The 26,560-nt window shown below is 36.3% G+C and overlaps 1 protein-coding gene across 1 annotated transcript in view; it reads right to left on the bottom strand.

The window, feature by feature from the left end:
• The window catches only part of LOC131152643 (sec-independent protein translocase protein TATA, chloroplastic), a 30,007-nt gene extending 6,313 nt beyond the window's left edge, over positions 1-23,694 (bottom strand). Inside the window, exon 1 of the mRNA XM_058104411.1 lies at positions 23,246-23,694. Within this exon, the coding sequence (XP_057960394.1) occupies positions 23,246-23,569 (324 nt within the window). The 5' untranslated portion in view covers positions 23,570-23,694. The remainder of the gene's footprint in view (positions 1-23,245) is intronic.
• Positions 23,695-26,560: the final 2,866 nt, after the last annotated feature.

Genomic DNA, 26,560 nt, shown 5'->3' on the forward strand with positions numbered 1-26,560 from the left:
CGATAATCCACCTAATCTGCCATGAATTATCCAACCTAATCCGCTTTGCTAGGTCTACCTGCAGAAGGCATCTCTGCTTGTATTTCTTTACAAAAATGGTTTCATTATCCAAAACCCATTCAAAAAGGCTTTTATAAGATTCATACAAAGAACTTCCACTCATGGTGATCTTACCACTTTTGTGCCTTTCCAAAAACATCAAACATTCACAGAAACACTTAAAAAGAAAAAGAACGGAAAAAGAAGAAATTTTTTTAGCTTTTTGATTGTTATCGCTAAATCTACCAATGTCTACATATTCTCAAAAGAAGAACCAAGTCATCTATAGTTCATCAAAATATTTTCAAATTCAAAATTTAGAAAACATTTTGATGATTATTAAAAAAACTTGAAGTCTTGGTTGAAAAACCCATATTTTAATGAAAAAACATTGATTTTTTAGAAAACTCTTTGCAAGAGCAGAGCCTTGAAACCTTGTTAAATTTAGAAAATCTAACATTTCTCCACCCTCAAGCCACTTCATAGGTGATTATTTTGAAAATGGTCATTTTTCTAATTTAACTTTCAAAGTTGATTTTTTAGTGGGGAACCACAAACCCACCTTGAAATCTTGTTAGAAAATGGGTTTGAAAACCTCTAGAAAATGCCTAAAAGCCATATCATGGCCATTCATTCCAGAATTGTTAAATTCTCTTGAAAACACTTGAAGAGAGGATTCTTGGTTTATGAAGAAAACCATAAAACTACATCAAAATATCAACAACTAAAGTCAACCATATACTCTAGTGAGTGTTTTGACTCATCAACATCATTGAAATTCCTAAAATTCCAAAGAAAATAGCCAAACATTGGCCTCTGAACTGGGCCAATCGACCGCCTGCATGCCTTCTTACTTTCTCCTTCCAATTTTGCATGAAATTCGATGATTCTAATTCACGAAACTTATATTCTCCTATCCTAGATGACATGTTGATTTGAAACTAGAACAATGCAAACGTAAGAATAAGGAGAAATGAGTGATGAAATCCCTTTTTATCAAATATGCAATTTTGAAATATAGGATACCAAAATCAAATGTGCTTTGGCCAAGTGCATGCAAATCCCTCTTACAACATTAAAGGACTCATAAAACATTGCAAAAACACTTAAAATTTATATGATACAAACTCACTCCACAAACATACATGATTTCATGCAAAACAATAATGAAACTTGAAAATTAATCAAAGAGGGATGATAGGTCTAACCTGAAGATGTGTAGCGATGTATTTTAAGTGGGAGACTCACTATTAAAGTGCACACTCCCACAATTACACAAAGAAAAGAAGAGACATTGATGCAATCTCTTCAAAACTTCTCCTAAAATGGAAGTCCTTCTCTTACCCCAAAACAATTCGAACTCTCTGTATATTTCACCCTTATCCCCCACTTGGACATGCAAGAAATGGTCCATGTACAGTTTATTTATAAACCATGCATGGTGGAGTGAAAATGGGGTTAGATATTTTGAATTTGGTGAATTTCAAATTCAAAATCTCAATCATCATAACCACCAATTGTCAACGACCAAGACACTTGGCACACCTAGATCCATCAATCAATCAAATAAATTATGAAATTGTTTAGGCAAAAAATGACTATCGACAAGTCCCAATCTTGCTAATGTGTATCAATTATGGGATAACCTTTATGCAAAGAGATAGGGGCCTAGTCAATCAATAAATGAGTTTCTTCCTCAAATGCAAAATCTTTGGTATCAAATGGCTCTCCATGAACCCTACTGAGAGTGTGATGCTGATGCTAAAAGGTTTCCCACGCATAGTGACCAAATCCATCTCATTCAACTTCTCATGTCAATGTTGCAAGACTATGAACCTCTTCGCGCATGGTTTCTACATTGGAGTCTTCTATTTACTTTGAAGCAGACGATTTCTAAGTTGTCATTTGAGGAAACTCGCCTAGGCTTACTCAAGCCTTCACAAGATGATGTTGTTTTAGATGCTACCTTTCATTCTATAAGATGGGACAAAAATGCTATCAACATTGCCACAAGCCTGGACATATTCTTTCAGAGTGTCCTACCATTAATTGTAGGGTGTGTCATAAGAATGGGCATATTTTTACTAAATGCCCACCCAATGTCATTACAGAGTGCAAATGTTGCAAACTAAAGGGTCAATTACTAGACAGTTGCCTCTACAATATCACCCAAATCAGAGCATTGTCGAAATTCAAATAGACCAAGTAAGTCTTCCTTGACTGCTGCTCATTCAACTATTGTTGTTGTCATAGAGTCTTCAGCCATTACCCCTTTAGAACCTACCATCTTAATTAATCAACTTTATTCTCTCCTAAAACAAGTGATATCACAATTCTATGGCAGATCCACTACTTTGTATGTACTTTCAAGTGATTCTCCTTAGCTTTTTGACTCTCCTTGCTGTACTCATTTATATATACTTTCAATTGATTCTCTATGCCACTAGCTTTACTCGTACATCTGTTAGATGGAAATCATATGCTTGTTCACAAACATACTAACTGTGTTTCCACAACAAAAATAGCACTTCCCTATATATCTAGTTCCCAAATTTGTCCTATAATCTAATCTTTGTAGGACAACTATGTGATCTTGGACTCGAACTTACATTTACCTATAATAAGTTGTGTGTAGGATCATAAGACAGTGCAGGTTGTTGAGACAAGGCAGAAAGTTGCACGTCAATATGAGCTCATTTCACTACATCTACCTATTGATTCTACTCTTCGCGCTTGTCACATCTTTGTTAGTGCTAAGTTGTCTCTATGGCATTCTCATGCTTAGGTCATGCTTTTGTTAGCAAACTTCAACCATTGAGTAATTGTGGTTTACTTGGTAACGTTTCAAAAAGTACTTTTCAATTATGGCAAACATAATGTAAGTTTATGGTAGCTCAGAATGTTTTTTCAATTAAATCTAGAAAAGTCATCAATAAATAATATGAAATATCAAGAACCACCCATAGTAGGAGTGGGACTATGGGAGAAGGACCCCATACATCTAAATAAACCAAATCAAAAGGTGCATGTGATATAAAATCAAATCTTATTGAAAAACAAAGATGGTTGTAGCAATGACATATATTGAAAGTAGTGTTTGAAACATTACCACCAAGTAAGCCAAAATTGATCAAACATTGAAATTTGCTAACAGAAGCACGACCCAATTGTGAGAATGTCATACAGACAACTCAAAACTAGCAGAGACAGCACAAGATCAAGGAGTAGATAAATAGGAAGATGTAGTGAAATAGGTTCATATTGACGTCCAACCTTATGCCCTACCCCAAGAACCTACTCGTCCTCAGATCCTACACGTGACAGCTAGTAGAGGTAGACGTAAGTTTGAGTCCAAGATCACAAAGTTGTCCAACATAGATAAGACAATAGGAGAATTTAGGATCTAATAAGTATTGGGAAGTGCTAAGTTGGTTAAGGAAACACAGCTAGTATGTTTGTGACCAAGAAACATGATTTCCATCAGCAATATGAATAACAGGCGAATGAGAAGAGTTAGAAAGTGTCGAGAATATGTTAAAAGCACTAGTCATATGATTACAACAAGCAAAGTCAAAAAGCTAAGGAGAATCACCTGAATAAAAATACAAAGCAGTGTACGTGCCAAAGGATTGTGATATCACCTTTCTAAGGAGAGAATGAAATCAACTAATTGATATGGTAAGCTCTGAAAAGGTAGTGGCTGAAGACTTTGTGACAGCAGCAGCAATAGAATGAGCAGCAGTCAAGGAATATTGACTTTGGTCTTGAATTCCAATAACCCTTTGGTCTAGGTGGTCTTGTAGGGCAATTGTCAAGTAAGTGACCCTTTAGTTTGCAATATCTACATTCTGCAACAACATTACACGGGCGATTAGTAGAAATATGCCATTTATTATGACACCCTACAATCAATGATAGGATATTCAGAAAAGAATGTTCCCAACCTTGTGGCAGTGTTTTGTCCCATCTTATAGGAACGAGAGGTCGCAGCTAAAACAACATCACCTTGTAGAGTCTTGAGTAAGCTTAGGCAATTATTCTTGGCTAGCAACTCCAAAATTGCCTGTTCCAAAGGTTGTAAAGGACTTCAGTGTAGAAGCGATTCATGAACAAGCTCGTAGTCTCATGACAAAGACATGAGAAACTAAATGAAAAGCTAGTCAAGATGCGTGAGAAACCTTCTAACATAAGCATCATGCTCCCACTTGGGTTCATATAGAATCATTTGATCTCAAAGATTCTACATTTGAGAAAGAAACTCATTTATTTATTGACTAGGCTCCTGTCTCAATGCATGAAAATCACCCCATAATTGATAACCATTAGCAATATTGAGACTATCATATTTGCTTGAAAAAAGTCCCAAACTTATTTCGCAATTTCGAGTCATCCAAATTGCCCACTTATAGAAAGCTTGAACATGTTACAAATCCTAGTCAAGATTTCATGATTTTTGTCGTCCAAATCTTCGAGAAAGTTTGCAAGTTTGACATCAAACTCATCTGTAGTTTTAGTTAGGCAACGAGACATCACCATAGACATATCACCTAATTTTTTCCCTTTTAGAAAGATATGCATATCATCAGACCAAGATCTATAATTATGGCAATCAAGAATGACAGTGATGGGCTAAAAAACCTCAAGTTTCTTCATGCTAATAGGGGGATCTCAGGACAGCGGACAATAAACAATTTGTGAACACAGTATGTGGAGGCATGTCAAGAGTAGTGCAGGGAAGGTCACGGTTGGCAGCAAGGATCGGTGGCGCATGATGGCGACGATGGTGGCAAGCAGCAACTTGGTGACAGTGGTGCAGATTGTGGTGACTTTGAACATGGTGGTACAACTAGGCAACAGTGACGCAAGTATGGCTAAGGCAGACCTAGGGTGATGGTGCTCTAACAATATGTTCAATGGGGGAAGTTCGCAGGGATTCGGTGGAGACCTACATATAGTGGTTTGTAGTTGAAGAGAGGCCAGTTACGAGTCTGGTGGTATTGGTGACCTACATTGGTGAGGCAATGTTGTCCGTTGAGGGCGTCAGCAGCAATGATGATGGCACCACTAGTGATGATGCAGCGACCAAAGCAAGCATCGTCGTTTGGTAGTGATGATCCACAGCAAAGTAGCTTGGTTCGTGGCAGTGGAGCTTAGCATGCAGCAATATACACGCAGAGGTCATGCCAATGTTGAGGCGGCAGCTACCAAGATTCAAGGATAGAGGCTAGCAAGTAGGAGGCTCCTTTGTCCTTGCAGAGAAAAAGAAAGGAGAGCTTTCCGTCATGGTGGAAGAGAGCTGTGATGGAGCACTAGTTGCAGTGTGTGACAATAGAAGTGGCATGCAGGCAGCGATCAGACCATAGAGGCCGGTTGTGGCAGCAGGGCCTGTGTGGGGAAAGAGATGAACCCTAGGGCTCCTTCTATGCACATGATAGATGAAGGTGGGTCAGTGGTGGATGAATCACAGCCACTCGATCAGGAAATGGAATGGCTATAATACCATGTTAACTAAACAAGATATTGGGAAATTTTGTTCATAGAGGCCAATAGGCCTCTACTTATACAAAATACACCGCTGCACATAGATGGACACAATCCTAAAATACATACATGCTATATATAAACTAGCACCCCCACCCCCTCTCAAACTCAAGTAGGTAGAGAGACCAACTTAAATTTGTAAACCAACTGCTAAAATCAACTCGGATAGGGTGCTTTGGTGAAGATAATCAGCTGATTTCTAGAAGGAAGAAAGAAAAAGTCAAGTTAATAATGCTACGACGAATCTGTTGCCGAATAAAGTGACAACCTATCTCAATATGCTTGGTAAGTTCATGAAAGAAATCATTATGCAGAATTTGAATAGTTGTGATTTTCATAATGAAGAAAATTGGTTGTGGAGATTGGAACACCCATATCAGCAAGTACTAAATGCAGCCACAGTAATTCAGAAATTTTATTTTCCAAAGCATGATACTCAGCTTCAGTACTTGATCGTGCAATCAAAATCCTGCTTCTTGATTCACCACAATATTAAAGACTTGCCAAGAAAGAAACAGAAACCAATGGTGGACCAGTGATCAACAAGATTGCAAGCCCAATCAGCATCAAAAGAGGCGTGAAGTACGAGGGTATAATCATGAGAGAAACGAATACCATAAGATACAATTCCCTTCACATAGCAAAGAATTTGCATGGCAGCAACAAGATTGGTTGACCGAGGGGCAGCCATGAATTGACTCGTGGACAGCATACGCCACATCAAGACAAGTAACAGTAAGATTAAATTGCCAACAAATCGTTGGTAGAGTGCAGGATCAGGGAGAGAAGATCCATCCCACATATTTAGATTGACGTTTACATCGGGCTCAAGTGGAGTTGAAGCAATTATGTGATCAGTAAGTCCTGCATGGGAGATGAGATCAGTAGCATACTTGGCCTGAGTGAAATGATAGCGAACATCAAAGAAAGAAACTTCAAGCCCCAAGAAGTAGTGAAGACAGCCAAAATCCTTCATATGAAACTGGGTTTTAAGAAAGCTCCTTAAAGCAAGAATACCCTCAAATGTCATCCCCTATGATGATCATGTCATCAACATATAGAAGAAGGAGGATGATGCCATCACAGTTAAGGATAAAGAAATCAGAACCATATGTGCTAGAAACGAACCCAAAAGCAATAATGGTGGCACTAAACTTAGAAAAACAAGCTCGAGAGGCTTGCTTTAAGCCATGAAGTGCACATCATAGGAGGCAAACTTTATTCTTGGAACAAAAATAGCAGGAGGTAATATATAAACTTATTGAAAGTCACCATTCAAAAAAGCATTTTTGACATCCATTTGAAAAAGATACCAACAATGTGTTACATCAACCACAAGAAGACTATGCACCAATGTGAGACGAGCCACAGGAGCAAAGGTCTCCTCGCAGCCAATGCATATTACTAAGTGTACCCTTCTTCCACAAGATGGGCTTTGTAGCACTTGATAGAACTATCAGATCAAGTTTTGACTTTGTAGATCTATTTGAAGCCAACCAAAGGCTTATTCAAGGGAAGATCTAAAAGATCCCAAGTGCAAGTCTTCTCTAAAGTCTGCAACTCATCGGACATAGCTTGCTGCCAAAAAGGATTAGTGCAAGCTTCTTTACAGGAAGAGGGTTCAGATGGGGAAGAAACATGGAGAAACAATAGTAATCAGTAGAGGGAAGAGCTCTTATCTATTGGAACTCGAAGGAATCAAATCAAAATACCATATAAGTGCATAAAAAGAAAGGTGGTTAATACTTGATATGCTGCAAAATAATCTCCTAATAGCTAATTCACTGCAAGATAAACTCTTAGAAAGAGAAATTTGAACCAAAAAATGATTACGCAATAGAAAGCTTTCAATTGCCCAGAAGAGTATGAATGTGAGGACTATGTACAATATTTTCATAAATTTCACAGAAGATTTGCTTGAATATACCACGACCTTCCAAATGACAATATGATATAGCTATATAGCAAATGAAAAAAGCAAACATATAAGAGAGTAATTACACAACTAACAACACTTCCATTTTTTTGAATGACATTTAATGGCAAAACAGTGTGAGAGAGCACCCCAACCCCCAAAACCCACGCTTCCCTCCCAAAAGGAATTGTTGAAAAAATTTCAAAAATGATAAAGAAAGGAGGGAAAAAGAAATAAGATCTTCAGAGCAAAACTTCTGACACAAAAAAGGAGAATGGGCAATGAAAATAGGGAAAGAGTAAATTATGACAAACTAAAAATAGAAAAGAGGAAATAAAAAAAGAGTAGCAAAGAACCCATATTCCCTTTTCCTGCAATCATCCTAGAACCGCTTAAGAATTCTACAATCTTCATTTGTCACTTTTGGTATCAAGTAAGCAGTGACCAAACTATCATCCAATATTAATATTGTTTCTTTAATAATTTCCAGATGAGGGCCACATATGGCTCCTGAAATTTGGTACCAATTCATGTAAGACCCAAATTTAAATTCAAATATGTGCATAAAAGTCAAGGTCTTGATTGAAACCAAAATCTCCGGCACATCCAAAGTAAAAATATCAAAGTTCAAATCTAAGTACAAGGTAGGAAGTAAATGATAAAAGACATGTTAGGCCGTCTTTACAGTGCACTTATGTTAGGCATATACTTAGAGTCTTAGGTATCTTATTTTGAAAATTTTATGATTTTGGGAATTTCAAGTTTTAGGGTTATTTCCTATTTTTAAATTTTTCTCCTTGATTATTATAGTCAGATTAGCACAAATACAAAATACATGGATAATAATTGAAACGACTCTTAGTTTATAAATTGATTCAGAATTTGAAGCATAGTAGTCAAAAGCGCACCTCAGGCAGGAGGCGCAGTGGGCCAACGTTCCTGTTGAGGTGGGGCAACCTTTAAGAGGCACAGGCAGGCGCATAGAAGCTCACCGATGCACCAGGCACAGTGAGTCGCGCCTTGAAATTTTTGAAGCTGTTAATAAAGAAAATGTAGCCAGAAGAGCCCTAGCCCTCTTCCAGCAATCCAGCCTTCGACTCGAACCAGCCCTACTGCCCTAGCCCTTCGTCTTCATGCCTTCAACTCGAACCAGCAGGATTCATCTTCAACCCTTCGAACCAGCACGAAACCAGCCAGAACCCTTCTTCTTCAGCCCTTCAAAGCAGCACAACACCAGCAGGAGCCCTTCATCAGTTCGTCTTCGAGCCTTCAAACCAGCAGGAGCTTCATGAGTTCTTCTTCTTCTTTTTCTTCAGTTCTTCTTGTTCTTCTTCTTTTTCTTCAGTTCTTCTTCTTCTTCAGTTCTTCTTCTGCTTCTTCTTCTTTTCCAGTTCTTCTTCTTCATTCTTCTTCTTCTTCAGTTCTTCTTCTGCTTCTTCTTCTTTTTCAGTTCTTCTGCTGCCTGCTGCTTCTTCTTATAATTAATTATGTAGTTTAATGCAAGTTTATAACTAATATATAACATTTTTTACTGAGTTTGGCTGCTGTTTTGTAATTTGTATGAAATCTTTTATTGTACTCTTTTCTTTTGATGTTGAACTATGTTGATGCTTTCGGGCCTTCGGCCTAGCAATTTCATTAAATTTCCAATTTTGGTATTGAACATTTTGGCATTTTAAACTCTAATATTACTATTGATGTGTTCATATATCAATTACCCACCAAATAGGCATTGTACACAATTTTAATAATTGTGCATCTCACCTTCGTGAGGTGCGCACCTTTGCCTCGAGCCTCGCGCCTCGGCTCCAAGTACCCTTTGCGCCTCGGTGCGCCTTGCGCCTTTGACTGTGGAAGAGGGCTCTTTTGTCCTTAGGGGGTCACTTTTACTCTTATTACCGCACTTCTTTCTAATATTCCCATTTGATTGCTTTCTCTATTTTTAAAGGTCCTGTGAGGCTAGCTGCTGCCTTGGAGAATCTTATGAGAGATTTTTCTGGTCAGGTATAGGTGGCAAGAGAGAAGGATCATTAGTTGAGATATGGTCAAGAGACTAAGCTTGAAGGAAATTGTTATGGAGGTTTACCTTGGAGGTCGATTCCTTATGGCACAAGCTAAATAGAAATAAGTATGATATCACTGATATGCATCGAGTCAGGATACTACAGGTAGCGATACTGCTTCTCAAGTGAGCCCATGGAAGTATATTTCACAGGTTGCTTCATTTCTTCTATCCTCTTACCTGATTCAGAGTTGGAAACTAAAATCTTGTTTGGTTTTGGGAGGATATTTGTGGGTGTGTGAGGTTCTGTTGTTGTTAATTCCTTGCCTTTTTAGACTGTCTTCTATTCATAATGCCTCAATTAATTCCTTTTATTCTTTGGAGGAGGGCTGTCTTTCTTGGGATTTTTGTTTCTTCAGGAGTTACAATGAATGAGAGGTTGATGACCTAAAACTATTTATTCAGAATTTTGGACATTTTTTTTCCTCAAGTGAGGAATTTTTTTGGATTGAGGGTGCTACTGGTTCAGATCTTTTTCTTCTCTCATTTGTTGAAAACCTCTAGTTATCAAATTTTTATGAGACGATGGTATTGCCACGAACTGTTGATATTTTTTTTTTTGGGGTGTGGTATTGGGGTCTGGGGAAGAGTAAGAAAGGGCTGTTGTGGAAATCCACTGTTTTTGCTCTATTTTGGACTGTGACTTGAAAAGAATGCAACTACTCTTAGATGACAAAACAGTGCCTTCACACTTATTTTGGGATACAGACATAAAGTCATCTTCCTTTCTTCCTTTTGGGCACACTCTTTAGGGTTGTTTCTAGGAGTCTCGTTTTCTGGTCTTTAGAAGGATTGGAGGGGGGGTCTTTATTGTAATTGTTTCAGTTTGTTTTTAGGACAACGTTTTGTCCTTTATTCTTTGTAATTCTCTCTCTGTTCTATTAATTATATTTTTTCTACAAAAAATGCAAATTTATAATAGGCAAGGTTGGGCTTGCTTTGGAAAATATTCACGGCCATTACATCAGTTTCCCCTAAGTAACATCTGCTACTCCTGCTTTCAACTACACTGTTACTATCCCACCATGCTATCTCCATTTGAAACCTCACAGTTGCCTAAAGTCATATACTGACTGGAATTCCATTTTGATTTCAGGCCATGTACGTTTTTGTAGTCATATTTTGGTAAATAGGGCAAATTATTGTGACTGATGGAATGAATAACTTGAGCTTTAGACACAGCTGGAGAAAGAGGTGTTCTATATGTTGTGGTTACAGATTCAAATTTTTTATCTAATTTTTTCTGAACTAGGCCAAATCCACCTTGTTTTATATGTTTGGATCTATTTATGTGTTGCACTAGTTAATTCAGGTAAACTTTAACCAGCTTAAAGCTTGAACTAAAATGCTAGTATGTAGTTTCAAACTCTTTTAACAAATTTTACCTGACTGAGTTAATGCTTGCTTGAACACAGCCACAGTCATTGTCACCGTTGCCTGTGCAATGGGAAGTTAGTTGATGCACCTTTTGATATCACTTCTTTTCTTATCCACACAAAGCATTCATGGCTATGGCTGGCAGAATAAACAGAGGAACAAGGCTGTTCTTCTGTTTTCAACAACATTCCTTTCATGTCTAAAGATTGATATATACCCTTGATGTCACCTAGAGATATTTTAGATGTGAATAGACAAGTTTAAGTTGTACTTGTACAATTGTGATATTTTCTTCTCTCACCTTTTTGTTGGTGTGGGGGTGGGGGAAAATAAAAATAAATGGGGACATGGCGATAAAAGTATGACATGACAGAGACACAGGACAGAAAATTCAGAAAGTGTGGCTAAATTTCATTCTAATAAATATTTGTTTGAATAAAACAAAACAGAAATCTAATTCCAATATTCCATTTATTATGTTTAAAGTGTGTTAAGGAGCAGAGAAACCGTTAGAGAAATGTTTGAGGAGACTGTCTTGACACTGTAATGCCTGGCTGATGTGGACAAGATCCTTCGTAGAAATATCTGTGCTATTAGGATGGTACCTTGGCAAACTCGGGGCAAGAGTTGCTCGGATTTGAATCTTCCTAAAAACCATGATAAGATACTGATCATGCTATTTTCCGTTGCTTAGAAGAAAATCCATCTTACTGTCTTTATGACCAAAACTAAACGAGAGGCCAATGAGGTACAATCAAGAGGCTGATGACATGCAATTCTATTACGTATTTCTTGAACTAATCTGAAATCAGGAAGAGGAGCTATCATTCAAAATGAAATGAGGTAGACTATAAAGTGGCCATATATTGATTCCATCAACTCCCAAAGGATTTTAAAAGAGTGTAACTTGAATGAGAGAGCTTTTGAATGTGTTACATGTCTTTAAACTCTGAACAATGCATAACCAATTCAATGAATTTTATTACCCAAGAAAAGGAAATTATAGTGTGGAGTTTAGGAGGAGAAGTATGAGAGGGGGGGCTTCTTCAAATAAAGGAACACAAAGCATATCATTGCTTTATACATAAACTTTTCTTGTACACTTAAGCAGTGCACACATTGTACCAAGTATTTTTCTGTGTTGATTGTCATATTTAGGAAGCAAATCATGAAATTGATCACTTATGATCAATGTTTTAAAAGGCTCAATCGCAGTACAAACTGCTTTCAAAAGGCAAGCCTTTTTGTTCGAATCTCAAGTTAGATTTGGCTAGAAAATTTTAACCCCGTGTTTACATGAAAGGAATGGTTTAATATGAGGTGTTCTCTATAACTCTTGAACCCTTCGAAAATAATTGAGATTTGCATCTTAAATCTTGGAAATAATTTGAACTTTGTAATGTCATAACTACTATCTTGCGGCATGATTTACTTATGAATTAAAGTTAGTATTTTTTGAATCGCCAACAATTAGTTTTTTCTTTAAATATTTTTATCTAGAAAATAAAATTCCCAAAAGGTTTATGCCTCGCTTCGTAAGGTTTACAGCGCCTCGCCTTAAGCTTTCACCTTATAAAGTATTGCTTATGATAAACAACTTCAGGCTCCTGTAAAATATTTTCTTTATCTGAATTTTGAGGAAAACTCTTTTTCCTTGAGCATTCTCAATTTTATGAAAATAAGTAGTGTTGCTATCTCTCCTTTGCTCTTTTTGATTTGCCATCACCTTCTCCCATCTGCTTGATTATGACTTCTTCCATCAGCATTATATAATCTACTCCTAAAGATTTTTCTGCAATTCTTTGGTGTGTACTTTGCCAAACTTCACTTTTTTTTTTTTTCAGTCTACCATGAGAATTGCAGTATTTACTGATAATCTCAATCCACAATTGCTTTTCTTTCCTTGGGCTTTTTTTTTTTTTTTTAAATTTTATAGTCAGGTTAACTTTAGTATTTCATTTCATTTTCCGGGTGGCTAAAATTTTTTTATTTCTAAGATCAATCTTATGTTTGGACATTTATCAACATGGACTCAAATTCTAGAACATTTGTCGAACTTCTTTCATGTTTCTTCATGATTGTTGCCAGAGACTGCAGTCTACAGCTTGTTTCCAGTAAGGCATTTTGGCTATGGCATGATTTGATAACTCCTAGTTAGTCTATTCCTGATTGACCAAGCTCCCAAAACACTGATCATTTTAGTCCAAACTGGAATTGAATTATTTACTGATTTAGTCACTTGTGATTTTTTTTTTTTTTAACTGGAATCGAATTATGATATATGGCAGCTAAAAGAGAATATCAGATAATAAATTTTCTGCTTTTTAAAAATAAAAGAATAGAGGAGAGAGAAAATAGAGAGAGATGAGGAGAAAAGAGAATAGAGAGTGATAGGAGGAGGAGGAAGAAGAACAAGAAGAAGAGGGTGGAAGCAGGAACCATAGAGGAGGGGAATTGGGGCTTCAAATCATAGTAGTTAAAGGCATGCCTCAAGCATGAAGCGCACTGAGGCAATGAGGCTTGCGCCTCACAGGGGTTGAGTTGAGACAACCTTTAAGAGGCGCAGTGAGGTGCACCAAGGCGCAAGGAGCAGTGAGGTGTGCCTCACAAGTCACAAATGTTCGGATTATACCTTTTTTTTTTCTTCTTTTTAATCTCAACCATCTGTTTTCTTTCTTTTTTCTTTATTTTTCGCTGTTTTTATGGAATTGCTGCCACTTTTTTCCTGACATGTATACTCAGCTGCTGTCAGACTTCTTTCTTCCTTTCTTCTTCTTCTTCTGGCCTGCTGTCTTCTTTTCTTCTTCTTCTTCTGGCCTGCTGTACTGCTATCAGTCAAAGCTGCGATCCCCCCCCCCCCCAACTTTTTTTTTTCCTTTTTCTGTCCCCTTTTTTTTTAAATTTCTGTTTCTTTTCCTGAAATTTCTGCTTTGCTGCTCTTCTGTCTTCTTCTTCTTCTTCTGAACTGCTCTGCTGCTCTGTGCCACCTCATTAATGTTTTTTCCCCTTTTTCTTTGCAATTTTATTGGGAAATGAGCTTTTTTTCCCCTGAAAGCATTTCTTTTTCTCAGCATTTCTGTTTCTGCAAACTGGAATTTCTGGCATCAGTCGGTGCTGCACTGCTGCTGATTTTGCTTTTTGTTTTTTGTTTTTTTTTTTTTCAATTTCCCTGCCACTTATTGCTGCTTCTATTTTGTGGAGCTTATAGCATGAACAATGCATATTACTAAAATTTGTGTTAGTATTCATTTTTATGTCCTAGCATTGAGTATTTTGATATTTTAAAATTCAAATATATTAGTCCTAATGTGTTCACAATCAAGAATTCATTATGTAGAGTATTTTATGGACAGTTTTAATAAATGTGCGCCTCACCTCCATGAGGCCATGCCTTCACCTCGCACCTACGCTCCAGGCACCCTTTGTGCCTTAGCATGCCTTACGCCTTTGACTACTATGTCTCCAAGAGGAAGACTCAAATAAGTCAAAGGCCAATCTAAAATGGTGCAGCCATGGTGAAACCCTCTAACGCACCCCTCCCCATATTAATACCAGCTACCCAACTCTTGGGCATGTTAATCTTTGATCTCAAAAAATTCTATTGAAAATTTTAAGGTTAAAACCTTTCGAAATTTCACAACATTTCTTTGAGGAAAAAAAATAGTGCCATCTACAAAAAGAGACTACAGCAAGCCTCCCTGCAAACCCTAACACCACAAATCACATCTAAGCCTTGAGCATGACTAATCAACCAATTCAACACATCAACCATTACCATAAATATAAAAAGTGAGAGGTCCCCTTGTCTTAATCCACAGAGGTCTTAAACTACTCATTATGTTGACCATTCACAATGATAGACATACGTAGTTAAATAACCTTCATCAATTTTGCCCAAACAACTCCAAAACCCTTCCTAGCAGTCTCAAGAAAACCCCATCTCAGCATATCATATGCTTTTCAAAATCCAATTTAACTCCCCTCCCTTCCCTCCTCCTCACATCCTCACCCACCCCTATGGCAACTGAAACTACATCTAAAAATTTGTCTGCATTTAACGAAGGCATACAGCTCCAGAGTAACAATGCCCCTACAAAACTATTGACTTTATAAGTCAGATCCCGTTTTGATTATAATAAAACCAATGTTTCTCACCTGTGCACTAAGCTTCTTGAACAGGTTTATCCTTAGCATGCACTGTTGGTAGGAACTCAAGCAAGTCATACGGACTATGAAGATAAAGTTTCATTATGGTGTTTGAAGAATCAAAAGAATGAAGACCTATTCTCTATTGTATTTGCATTCATTTTTATATTGATCTGTAATAATTTATATCGGTCTGTAATAATCTCTGCATGTCATGCATGTAGGTAATTATAAGCTCAACATGACCATAGATTGACCATAGGAACCAAATGACCTTAGGGCACCCTTCGGTCGACCGTGTTGGCCTAACTGGGCTTTTCAATCTTGTTTTGATGATAACAAAATGAAGGATGCTTTAACATGTGGTGTTGAGTGATTTGATTTCAGATCTAGGTAAAAGGACACCCGCGGTTAAACATGGAAGTAAGCTGAAGATCAATGTCAATCTAGTGAAAGCTCCTCAGCACATTGAAGCAATGAACATCAAATGAAGAGCTTAAAGGCCAAGCAAATCTTGAAATCAAAAGTGAACCTCGAGAAGCTACAAGACTTGGTGATTAAGGAGACCATGCTTAGAAGGATTTTTGTAAGTACTTCAAAGTTAATGCTATTTAGATATGTGAAGCTCCTTAAGAATCAAAGACCTAGAGATCATTACTTGAAAAACTCTTAAAAATGATTTTGAAAAGTTCCAATTAAGTTTTTCAAAAAAAACTAGAGTTTTAAAGAATGATCCAATTCAACCCAATTGTGCCCATCAGTCCCAAACTCTAGTATGATCCATCAGTCCTCTTGTGCCCACACTCCACAATAAAATGGAGTTGTAGAGCGGAAAAACAAATATGTTCTTGAAGTCACTCGTACCCTATTGTATCAAATGAATGTCCCCAAAGTCTTTTGGAGTGATGCCATGCTCACTGTTTACTCCCTCATTAATAAAATGCCATCCTTTGTCCTTGGTGGTAAAATCTCATATTTAGTTATCTTTCCTAAGGCTCCTTTGTTCTCTCTTCCTCCTCATATGTTTGGTTGTGTCCTTTGTCCATCAGCCATCTCCAGGAATGGATAAGTTGGATTGATGAGCTTTCAAATGTATTTTTTTGGGCTATTCCTTTACTCAAAAGGGATATCGATGTTATTGTCCTACTTTACATAGAATCTTTGTCCTTGCTGATGTCACCTTTTTTGAGTCTACACCATACTACTTTGATTCGTTGAGTTCTGTTGACCTTGATGAGTCCCTTTCTTTTCCCTGCCTTCCAAATCCAGACCTAGTATTTGTTCCTAATCCTCCTACATTTTCATCCAGTTTGAGTGCTTCTCGTCGTTTGAATCATCCCCAGGTATACACACGACGACCCAAGGGGGAAGTGCCTCCTCTAGCTTCTACTACTGTGCCTCTAGTTCCTTCATCGGATGATCTTAGTTCTCATGATGTTGATCCTCCAATAGCTCTTCGAAAAGGTAAACGCACTTGTACCCATTATCTGATCTCTAATTTTGTTGTTATGATTTCTTGTCACCCTTTTATTACTGCTTTGTTAGTACTTTGTGTTTTGTTGCTCTTCCAAGATCTATTTCTGAAGCCCTATCCCTTTCTGGGTGGAGGACGACAATGGTTGAAGTGATGCATGCATTAATGATAATGATACTTGGGATTTAGTACCACTTCCTTGTGATAAGTGTGTGGTTGGTTGTCGCTGGGTGTACAATGTGAAAGTCAATCCTGATGGTTTTGTGGCTCGTCTGAAGGCCCTTGTTGCTAAGGGAATACTTAGGTGTATGGTTTGGATTATTCGAACACATTCTCCGTGGTTGCTAAACTTGCCTTAGTACATTTGTTCATTTCTTTAGCCATTACTTGTCATTGGCCTCTACATCAGTTAGATGTGAAGAATGCTTTCCTACATGGTGATCTTCATAAGGAGGTATATATGGAGCAAACCCTTGGGTTTGTTGCTCAGGGGGAGTCAAACTTAATATGTTGGCTCAAGAAGTCATCGTATGGATTAAAACAATCTCCAAGAGCATGGTTTGGCCGTTTTAGTGCTGTAGTATTTGAGTTTAGCCTGGTGTGTAGTAGATCACTCTGTATTTTATCGTCATACTCTATTGGGCAGTATTTTGCTTATTTAAAGAATGGTTATTTAAGGAATTTTTAAATAACCCAATTCAACCCCCCTCTTGGGACTACACCTTAGGTTTCAGACCGATACCGGATTTTTGGGACTATCTTAAAATAGCCTTAGAAAATACCTTAGGTCCCTACACATATGCACAAACTGTCCCCATTCACATTCACATTCACATTCACAATCAAAGGATCAACTTGAAATGAAATTGAACATAGTTGGCATAATTGTGAGAGGTAGGGCGACCGAACCCAAGGTCTTCAAAACACCTTGGGCGCCCGAGCAATTGGGAAGTCAGCGGTTTGACCCAGCTTCGGGTGACCGAACCAGAAGTGAACCTACCATCCACGGACAACCAAACAAGTGTCAGAGCACTTTTCACTAACTCGGGCGCCCGAACCTTCGCGTTCAAAAAGGGCCTCGGGTAACCAAACTTAGCTTCGGGCACCCGAACTACGGACATAATATTTCTGACTTTTGTTCAGCCAACGGAACCTAGACTCGGGCTACCGAAATTTCAAAATGTCTTGTTAGAGCTGAGTCTATTCGGGCGACCGAACCATAGTTCAGCCACCTTAATCATCTCGGGTTACTTAATAATTTACCATGGTTAAAAGGGTTAAACAGGGTTAATTTTTCTAAATTGATTTAAAACAAACCTAATAATGCCTTACATGTCCTAAACGGTCATAATTAGGCCTTGGTCTATATATATAAGCTCATTTGTAAGGATTAGTAACAGATTAGGAAAAATCATTAGCAAAAATCCTCTCTATTTCCAAAAGTTCATATTGCCCATTTTACTTCAAAACACTCTCAAAATCTTCATTCCCTTGATACATCTTAGCTTTGTAAGAGCTCTATATTGGGTTATTGATTAGTATAGATTGCTTATACTCCTATTTGCTTGGCTTGATTGTTTGATATTATTTTGGGGAGTTTAGTAAAGTTTATCCCACAAATTTGAATATAGTAAATCTTGTGTTAAGATAAACTCATAGGCTTGAAGATCTTTGCATTGTCATTGCAAGATTCCTATAACTTGATTTTGTTGTACAAAATATTTTTCTACAAGTTACAATATTTTCAAACTACTCTTGTGCTCATTTCATTGAAGAAAATCTTTTGAGATAGTTTGATTATCTGATTAGCATCTTTAAAACCCTGATTTGTTATTGAGATTTGATATATACTATTTCAAAGAAATAGCTTAATTAGAACACTCTTGAGCATATTAGTGATAATACCCTATTGAGTGTTACTTGCACAAAGATTCGCATCACTGATCTTACATTACCTATATTATTGATGTGCATTAACTAATTTGTATTGGTACATATCTGCTTATTGAAGAAGCATTATATTGTACATGGTTGGCATTGTAATTTGATTGTATTCCAGGCGTAGCTTGAGAGGGTTTGATCTAACCCGAAAGGATCAGGTTGAGGTCAGCCTTGTGAATTTGACCTAGGGCCTTCTCTGCCCCACATGGAGAATTTGTAAAAGTTGAGGTCAGCCCTGTGTTAATTTGACCTGATTGTAACCGGTGCCGCTCCACCCGTTAAGTGAGCATTAGCAGAATCATCAAGCTTGCGAGCTAGAGGCGGGAACGTAGGCAGTATTGGCCAAACCCCGATAACATATCATGCGTGTACTTTTTATTTTCACAGTTTATATTCTGCACTTTCATTTTCAGCACATGTATGTATTTTGTTTAATTCATTATATGTTGTACACGTATTAATTGGGTTTATGATTAAATAAAAAGACCCTACGTTTGTGCAATACTGTTGTTAGATTGGTTGACCTAGGGATAAATTTTTTAAATACCCAATTCATCCCCCCCCCCCCCCTTCTTGGGAATTCACCAAAGCTAACAAAAACCTCTCGTAGCCTTTTAGCCAATACCTTAGCCAAGATTTTGTAAAGGTTAGTAACCAAACTAATTGTTTAAAAGCCTCACACCCTCCTAGAATGCTCCTTCTTAGGAACAAGAGCAATAAAAGTAGAGTTGATATTTTTCCCACTGCCCCATCCAGATAAAAGTCATAAAACTCATGAAGAACTCCATAACATCCTCCTGACACCTCTCAACTAGGAGTGAGCAAACGGTCGGTTCGGTTAAATTTGGGTAATTAACCGAATTAACCGAAAAATTCGGTTAAATAATACCATTAACCGAACCGACCGAATTGACGAAGGACACCGAACCAACCCCGACCGAATTGCCCATTCGGTTAATTCGGTTAACCGATTTTAACCGAAATCATTTAAAATTAATTGCTAGAAGCAAAATACAATTATAATTTTTTAAAAAAACTAAATCCAGCTTAATTAAATACCTTATTTATTAATTTTATTAATGAAAATAATATTTTACCATAGAACAAAGAATCCAAAACAAGAAAAACAACGACAAAAAATAATAATACTAATAATAATGCCGAGTATAAGCAAGCTTAATTAAACTCCTTAATGCACTTGCATAAGCAAAATTTATATGCATAAATTATATTTAAAATCTAATTAATTAGTAATTCGGTTAATCGGTTAACCAAAATTTTTTTTACCCTTAACCGAACCGAAACCGATTAACCGAAATTTTGTAGAATTATAACTGAACCGACCGAACCAGGATTTTTACCCAAAGCGAACCGGCCAATTTCGGCCGGTTAATTCGGTTTTCACCAAATTATGCTCACCCCTACTCTCAACTATCCTGAAAGGAAGCTATCATAAAGCCACTAAAACCTAGAGCCTTATCCCTCTCCATATATTTGCATGTTTCAAGGAGAGAGTCCTACCTAGTAGGATTTTTAATGCAATTTAGAACCTTCACCTTAACCTAGCAACATTGTTTAGTAAGGATAACAAATTTTATACTATCTTAAAATGCTATGGACAAGAAAATTTTACATTCCCTTTTCACTTTTCATTCATTATGACCATAAATATAAAAAAGTCATGGATTAATCATATAAAATAAGCTGACAAGTAGATCACATAATGCGACAAGTATTTGATAAAGAAATTAATGAAATAGAATAGATTAGGCATGTAATATAACATACACCATTAATCTATTAGGCGCACAAAAAATAATATATTATACAATTTCCAGTATTTTATCAATTAAACTCTTAAAATTTTAACAAACTTTTGGGTAACCTAGATAGTCATATTACATAATATAAGCCACAAAAGCACAGTATTATGATTATAAAATTATTATACCCCTTATAAGTACTACAAAAAAAAAAATTAATCGTCTATCATTGTGATCCTCATTATTACCCCCACTCCTCAAGTCACCTAGTTAATGGGGATTGAACGTAGGGAAAAATGAATGCGATTGTTATGCAGTGGTTGCAATTCATAGTGGCCACTATGACTATAATACTTATTCCCACAGCTGTGGTAGTGCAGATGATGACATCGGGATCCAAAAATCATACATAACCACATTGCAAAACAGTCAAGGCTGCTATTTAGGACATTGAGCCAAGTGGCCCTTGATCTGATTTACCACTAAAATGGAATACCCAACTTTGGGAGTATCATGATTTTTTATATTAAAATAATAAAAAATAAAAATAAAAATTTGACTGATTGCTCTAACATTTTCGAGATGTTTTGAGATTCAAAAACGTAAGTTCACAAATCCAATTTCCAAACAAGCACCCAACGCTTACAAGCACTATGCACGCAAGGCAGCACGTTGGTTAATGGTTTGTTGCTCAGTGTTGTCCACTTAACTGAAATTTGATTAACGACTGAAAAAAGCACCATACCATCTACCAAGCACAATTAACGAATTATATTTTCCAAATATCCCTATTAACTCAACATTCACGTTACGAGTATGCTTTTTTTATATGAACAAATTGTGTGTTTCGCTTACTAACATTTTGCACTATAAAGCAGTTGGCAACTTTACATAACCAAACAATTTATCATCATTATTGCAAAACTTACCAAGTCCAAATCACAACCTGTGTAAAGGAAATGGCCAAGACTGCTACCTTCTTTACTTTTGCAGAATCTTGATTACTATGGAGCTCATATTAAAATAATGTTTTTTGTCATTAGAATACATCTAGTTTCATTATCATTTAAAATTTGTATAGTTATTCCCTATCCTTTTTTTTTTTATAAATCTAAAATCTTCAGTCCACCATTAATCCAAAAAACTGTCACTGTCACAACTAAGAGGATGTCATGATACTTTAAATTGATGATAAGGCATTTACTCTTCGAAAACCATGTGAGCATGTAAAATTAGTGAGTAAAATTTTACTATTTTAGAGTGGGCGTAGCATGACTAATAAAAATGGCATCTTTCAAGCTATTATTATCTGATTCCTTTCAGGTGGTCACGACCGAAGGGCGATTTAACAAAAGTCGTACGATTCTTGGCAGTAACAGTTTGCGCCGTCTGTGGGAACCCTTGGGAGGTTTTCTATCCTTGACCATGACCACAAGAAGGAGTTGGACTAATTTGAAAAGGAAAAATCTGAGGGACCTAGATGAAGCGGCCAAGGAAGGGAAGGAAGCAACTTATAGACTCACGATGCGTGAACCCCAATGGCACGAATCCCAATAACGCAAATCCCAATGGTGTGGATCAACATGCCTAGACCATCAATGACCAATCTAATGAGCATCGCTCATGAGGCTCGAAGACTAGCCCAACCGATGAGCACATCTCATGAGGCAAGCAAGTGAACATTACTCACCAAATTGGCCCAACTGATGAGCACAACTCATAAGGCGGACGGAATTTAATCTAAAAAATCGCAAAGCATCCAGCTCGAATCAAGCAGAGGTATAAAAAAAATCAAGTAAAAACATTGATCAGCTTGGACTGAGCCAATTCGGGGAGAAACTTGCTTGGATTGAGCCGGTCATGTTGCTATATTTGGCTCGGTTAAAGCTGGGTGCTAGAATCATCGGCTCAGGTTGAGTCGAATTGAGGTAAGAACCAACTCGGATTGAACCAATTGTGAGCAAAACCAGCTCGGATTTAGCCGGTTAATGTGGTAGTCTCGGCTCGGATAAAGCTGGAGGCTAGAATCGTTGGCTCGGATTAGACCGATTAAGAATTGAAACCAACACAGATTGAGCCGGTTATCAAATAAACCTCAGCTATAAGGCCTACCTACCCAAATGGGGACGGAATTAATTGGAATTGACCTTTATTGGTTATTTAAGGAACTAGTTCAAATTACTACTCTCGAAAACTTGCTTCCAATATTTAAGAGTATGCCGGGGGGGGGGGGGGGAATAATACGGCCAAAATTAGTACGCCCATATTTATAAATATTCCCATGGAGGCAGGCAACCGCTAAGGTCAACTTTAGGTAACTGGGTGTCTCGCGTAACTCCTACTAAACTATTAATAATCCCCAATGGCGATTACAGAAGTAGCAATTGATGGCTTACATAACCGCCCGAAAGTTACTTGCATGAGTTACTTGCAACCCATAAGTTTCTTGTAACCCCCTAAATATAATGGTACCTCATGAATGCTAAGCTGGGGAAAGGTCTACCCTTGTTACTATAAAAAGGGAATTCCAAGGGGAGGTAAGCATCTCATATCCGCTTCTTTCTACTATGACAATTCAGAACCTCTGATTAGTCTCTTACTTAGGCATCGGAGTGATCCTTGAAGTACACCCCGGGTCCTCTAAGTCATTCTTATTTTATTTTTTTCAAGTGGTCGTGATTGGGACGATTCGCGAAGATCAATTCGATTTTCAGGCAGCAACAAAACTCTAGTTTCTTTCTTTTCCCTTGCTCTCTCAGCAACCAAATAGGAGCATTTAGCCAAATGAACAAACTATCCTTGTTCATAACCTAACATTGAGTTATTGACTCCCCCAATAACTTCAGACAAGACCAATAAAACCAATAATTACTCCATAACACAAGCAAAACCAACAACTACAACTAATCAAGAATAAACCAATAAATAAAATCCCAGAAATGAGAAACCAATAATAGATCACGCGAGTTCCAAAAAAAAAACCTGACCTGTTGAAAGCTCTTGACAGTCTTCCCGATGCTCCGGCCGACTTCGGGCAATTTCTTGGGGCCGAAGACGAGGGCAGCCACACCGGCAATGACGACGAGCTCAGGCATGCCCAGGCCGAACAAACAAGTACAGGAGAGACCTCTTCGGGCTCGCCCTTTTGCGGTGGTTCGTGCGACGAGAGCCAGAGAAGAGGACTTGGTTTTGCGGTTGAAGATAATGGTGTGGGCGTTGCTGAAGAAGGTAGAGTTTGTCGAAGCCAGCGGTATGGAAAGGGGATGCTTTTGTACAGAAGGCAGAGAGAGAGCTGCCGATGAGATCTCCATTGCGCTTTTGTTCTTGCTGGTTCTGGTTTTGGTTTTGCGTGCTTCAAAGTTCACGGAGAAGATAATGCAAGTGGCGGCCCAACTCCGATGAGGCAGGCCCGCTTTGACTCATCCAACCGCACGATTTTATTTAAAACGTAAATTCCCGTTTTAGTAGTCAATGTCACGTGCATTTCACGTGATTTTATCTGAATAATACTAGAGTGAAACGGATGTATTTTTAGTTAGGATATATTTTATTCCCTATATTTTTAATTTATATAATTAAGAACTTGTATTTATTATTTTATTTAATTAAAACTATCATCTAATCTAATTTAATAATTATGTATTGGAGAATTGAAATTAATGGAAACTCTTTCCAAATTTCACCCTTAAATTAGTTGACTCATTTGAGCCTCATAATTACTTAAATTCATAATTACTTCACAACGAATAAAACTATTTGAGCTTTTTTTAAAATAGTAAACTTATTAAAAAACAATAGTGCAACGTCTAAAATCAATTTTACATTTTATATACACAAGCAATTTTATTAAATTACTAATAATTCAATATTTAATTAAAATGTCAAAAATAATTGCATGAAATTAGTAAGTGCAAGTCCTTAATTGCACTAATTAAAAGTATAGGAACTATAATAAATCAATTTCACTAGCTACAGACAAAGCAAGACAACAAAAGAGATTGCTTAGTTTAGAAGATCTAACAATATTCAAATCAAATTATGATAGAATCCATATAGGAATGGTTCAAGTAGGACTTTTCTTTTTAACGAGAGAAAGTCTTAATAAGTGTGTGTGTGTGTGTGTGTGTGTGTTATTGAGAGATGAAAGACATCATGAATTTAATGATTCTCTATTAAGAATGCTATAATCAAATATAGCTGAAGGTTGGTTTATTTTGAATGTTATCCAAATATAAGAGTTGATCTTTATGATGAATCTTTATACAAACTTTTAACTCTTGATATTCAAACAAAAAATTATAATATGGATTGTAGATCTGCAAATCTAGAAATGATTAATAAGAGGTTACAACTTCAACTATCTTCCCAAATGCGATCAAAGGAAGTCCTCAAAGATCTAGCCTCTTATTATAGGCCAATAATGATAGGACATCGTTAGTATCTCAACCAAAGAAACTTCTTTGGCATGAAATTCAAACTGAGGGGGAATGAGACTTTGAAGAATTAGACGAAAATGAAGAAGATAAAGCAATGGGAATTCAAAACACAGTAGCAACAAGTATAATTCAAGACCTAGATGAAAATGTTAAATAAAGTTTCAAGCACCATTATTTTCTAGAAGTATAAGAGTCTTGGATCAAGATCAATAAGACAACCTTAAGAATTAAATAGGAAAAGTATTTCGAGTGTCTATACCAAGCCTAATAAGTATTACAAGCATAGAGGAGTAAATTTTGAATCTGAAATTCTTCATGGTTATTATCAAGAAGAATCTAAAGAGTCATTTAATTTCACCAAATACAACCCAAATATTAGATGAAGAACAAAGGAAAAACCTATTAGTCATTAATAAAGAATTTAAAATTGATATAAAAACCTTAAGAGAAGACTACAAGCATAGGTCTAATTAGAAAAATAAGGATAAATTCCTTTTTAAAGCATAATAGAAAAAAGAAAGAGAAAATCAAATCCGAATGGATGAAAGTAATGTCAAAAGAATATTTCATCTTTTAAATATTATAAAGATAATTATGTTGTGTATACTATACAAAATAATAAAAAGACTTGGAAGCTAACTGATAAAGATCAAGAAAAGTCCTTAACTTATCCACCCTTAGATTCACTAAAAGTAGAATACAAGGGAGAAAAAACTATAGCCTCGCCATTTAAAGAAGTAAAAGAAGGTAATAATACAATGGATCAAATTATTAGTCAAAATAAATGCACTAATCAATTACTCCATATTATGGCAAATCAATCTACTAGAATTGAAAATCTTCTAGAAAAAACTCTAGATTCTACGGTAAGTAATATCTTCGAAACAGGAAAATCTAGTAAAATAAAGAAACAAAAACCTATATAAGAACCTTTTACATTAAAGGATGATTTCAAATTTAATCTAGAATCCAAAAATGAACAAGATATGAGAAAAATCTTAGAAATACTTAAAAAGGATTTTCAAGATAAAGAAAAAATATAAATACCCTATCAAAAGAAGAAACTATTTATAATCTTGAGAAAAACTCTAATAACCAAAGTGACAGTGAATTTGTGATGAACAAATTAAGAAATACTTGGAAAAATAACAGTAAGAAAAGTTATTAAAAAATGTCAAGTCCTCAAACTTTATTATTTGAAAAAGAAATTCCAAGATCTAGTGGAACCTTTGATGGAACTGCTATCTATGAATGGAATTTAGACGATTTTACAAAATATCAAATTGTTGCTTTAATCTAACAAATGGCTATGGCCGCTACAGCCTACAAATTAAAGGGTAATCAAGAATTAACAGTAGCTTATTTTCTCACACAAGGAGTTAATGTGTAATAACCTAGAAAAAGAATTAAAGAAAAATTAATTAATTAAAATTATTAATCAATTAATTAGTTAAACATTATTAAATTAATGTATTAAATAAACAAGTAAAAAGAAATAGTATGAAAGAAAAGTTAAGAGTAATTATTAATTAATTAATTAAATAGTATTAAATTAATTAATTAAATAAATAAATAAATGAATAGTAAAAAAAAATTGGAATAAATATATATATATAAAAGTTTATTATAATATATTTATATAAGTTAAAGTATATATATATATATATATAAGATTTAATAATATAATAATATATATTCAATGTAATAGGATGGATTGGATTTCAATTTGAAATCCAATTCCATCTTCTTCAACGCTCTCTACATCTCTCTCAATTTCTCTCTTTGTCTCCGTCTCACTCCTCCGTCATCCTCCTCTCTCTCCTTAATTTCGTCGGTCTAACGAGCATTGATCGAAAAATGGAAGGT

Source organism: Malania oleifera, chromosome 4, assembly GCF_029873635.1.
Source record: "Malania oleifera isolate guangnan ecotype guangnan chromosome 4, ASM2987363v1, whole genome shotgun sequence".
NCBI classification, from domain to species: domain Eukaryota; kingdom Viridiplantae; phylum Streptophyta; class Magnoliopsida; order Santalales; family Ximeniaceae; genus Malania; species Malania oleifera.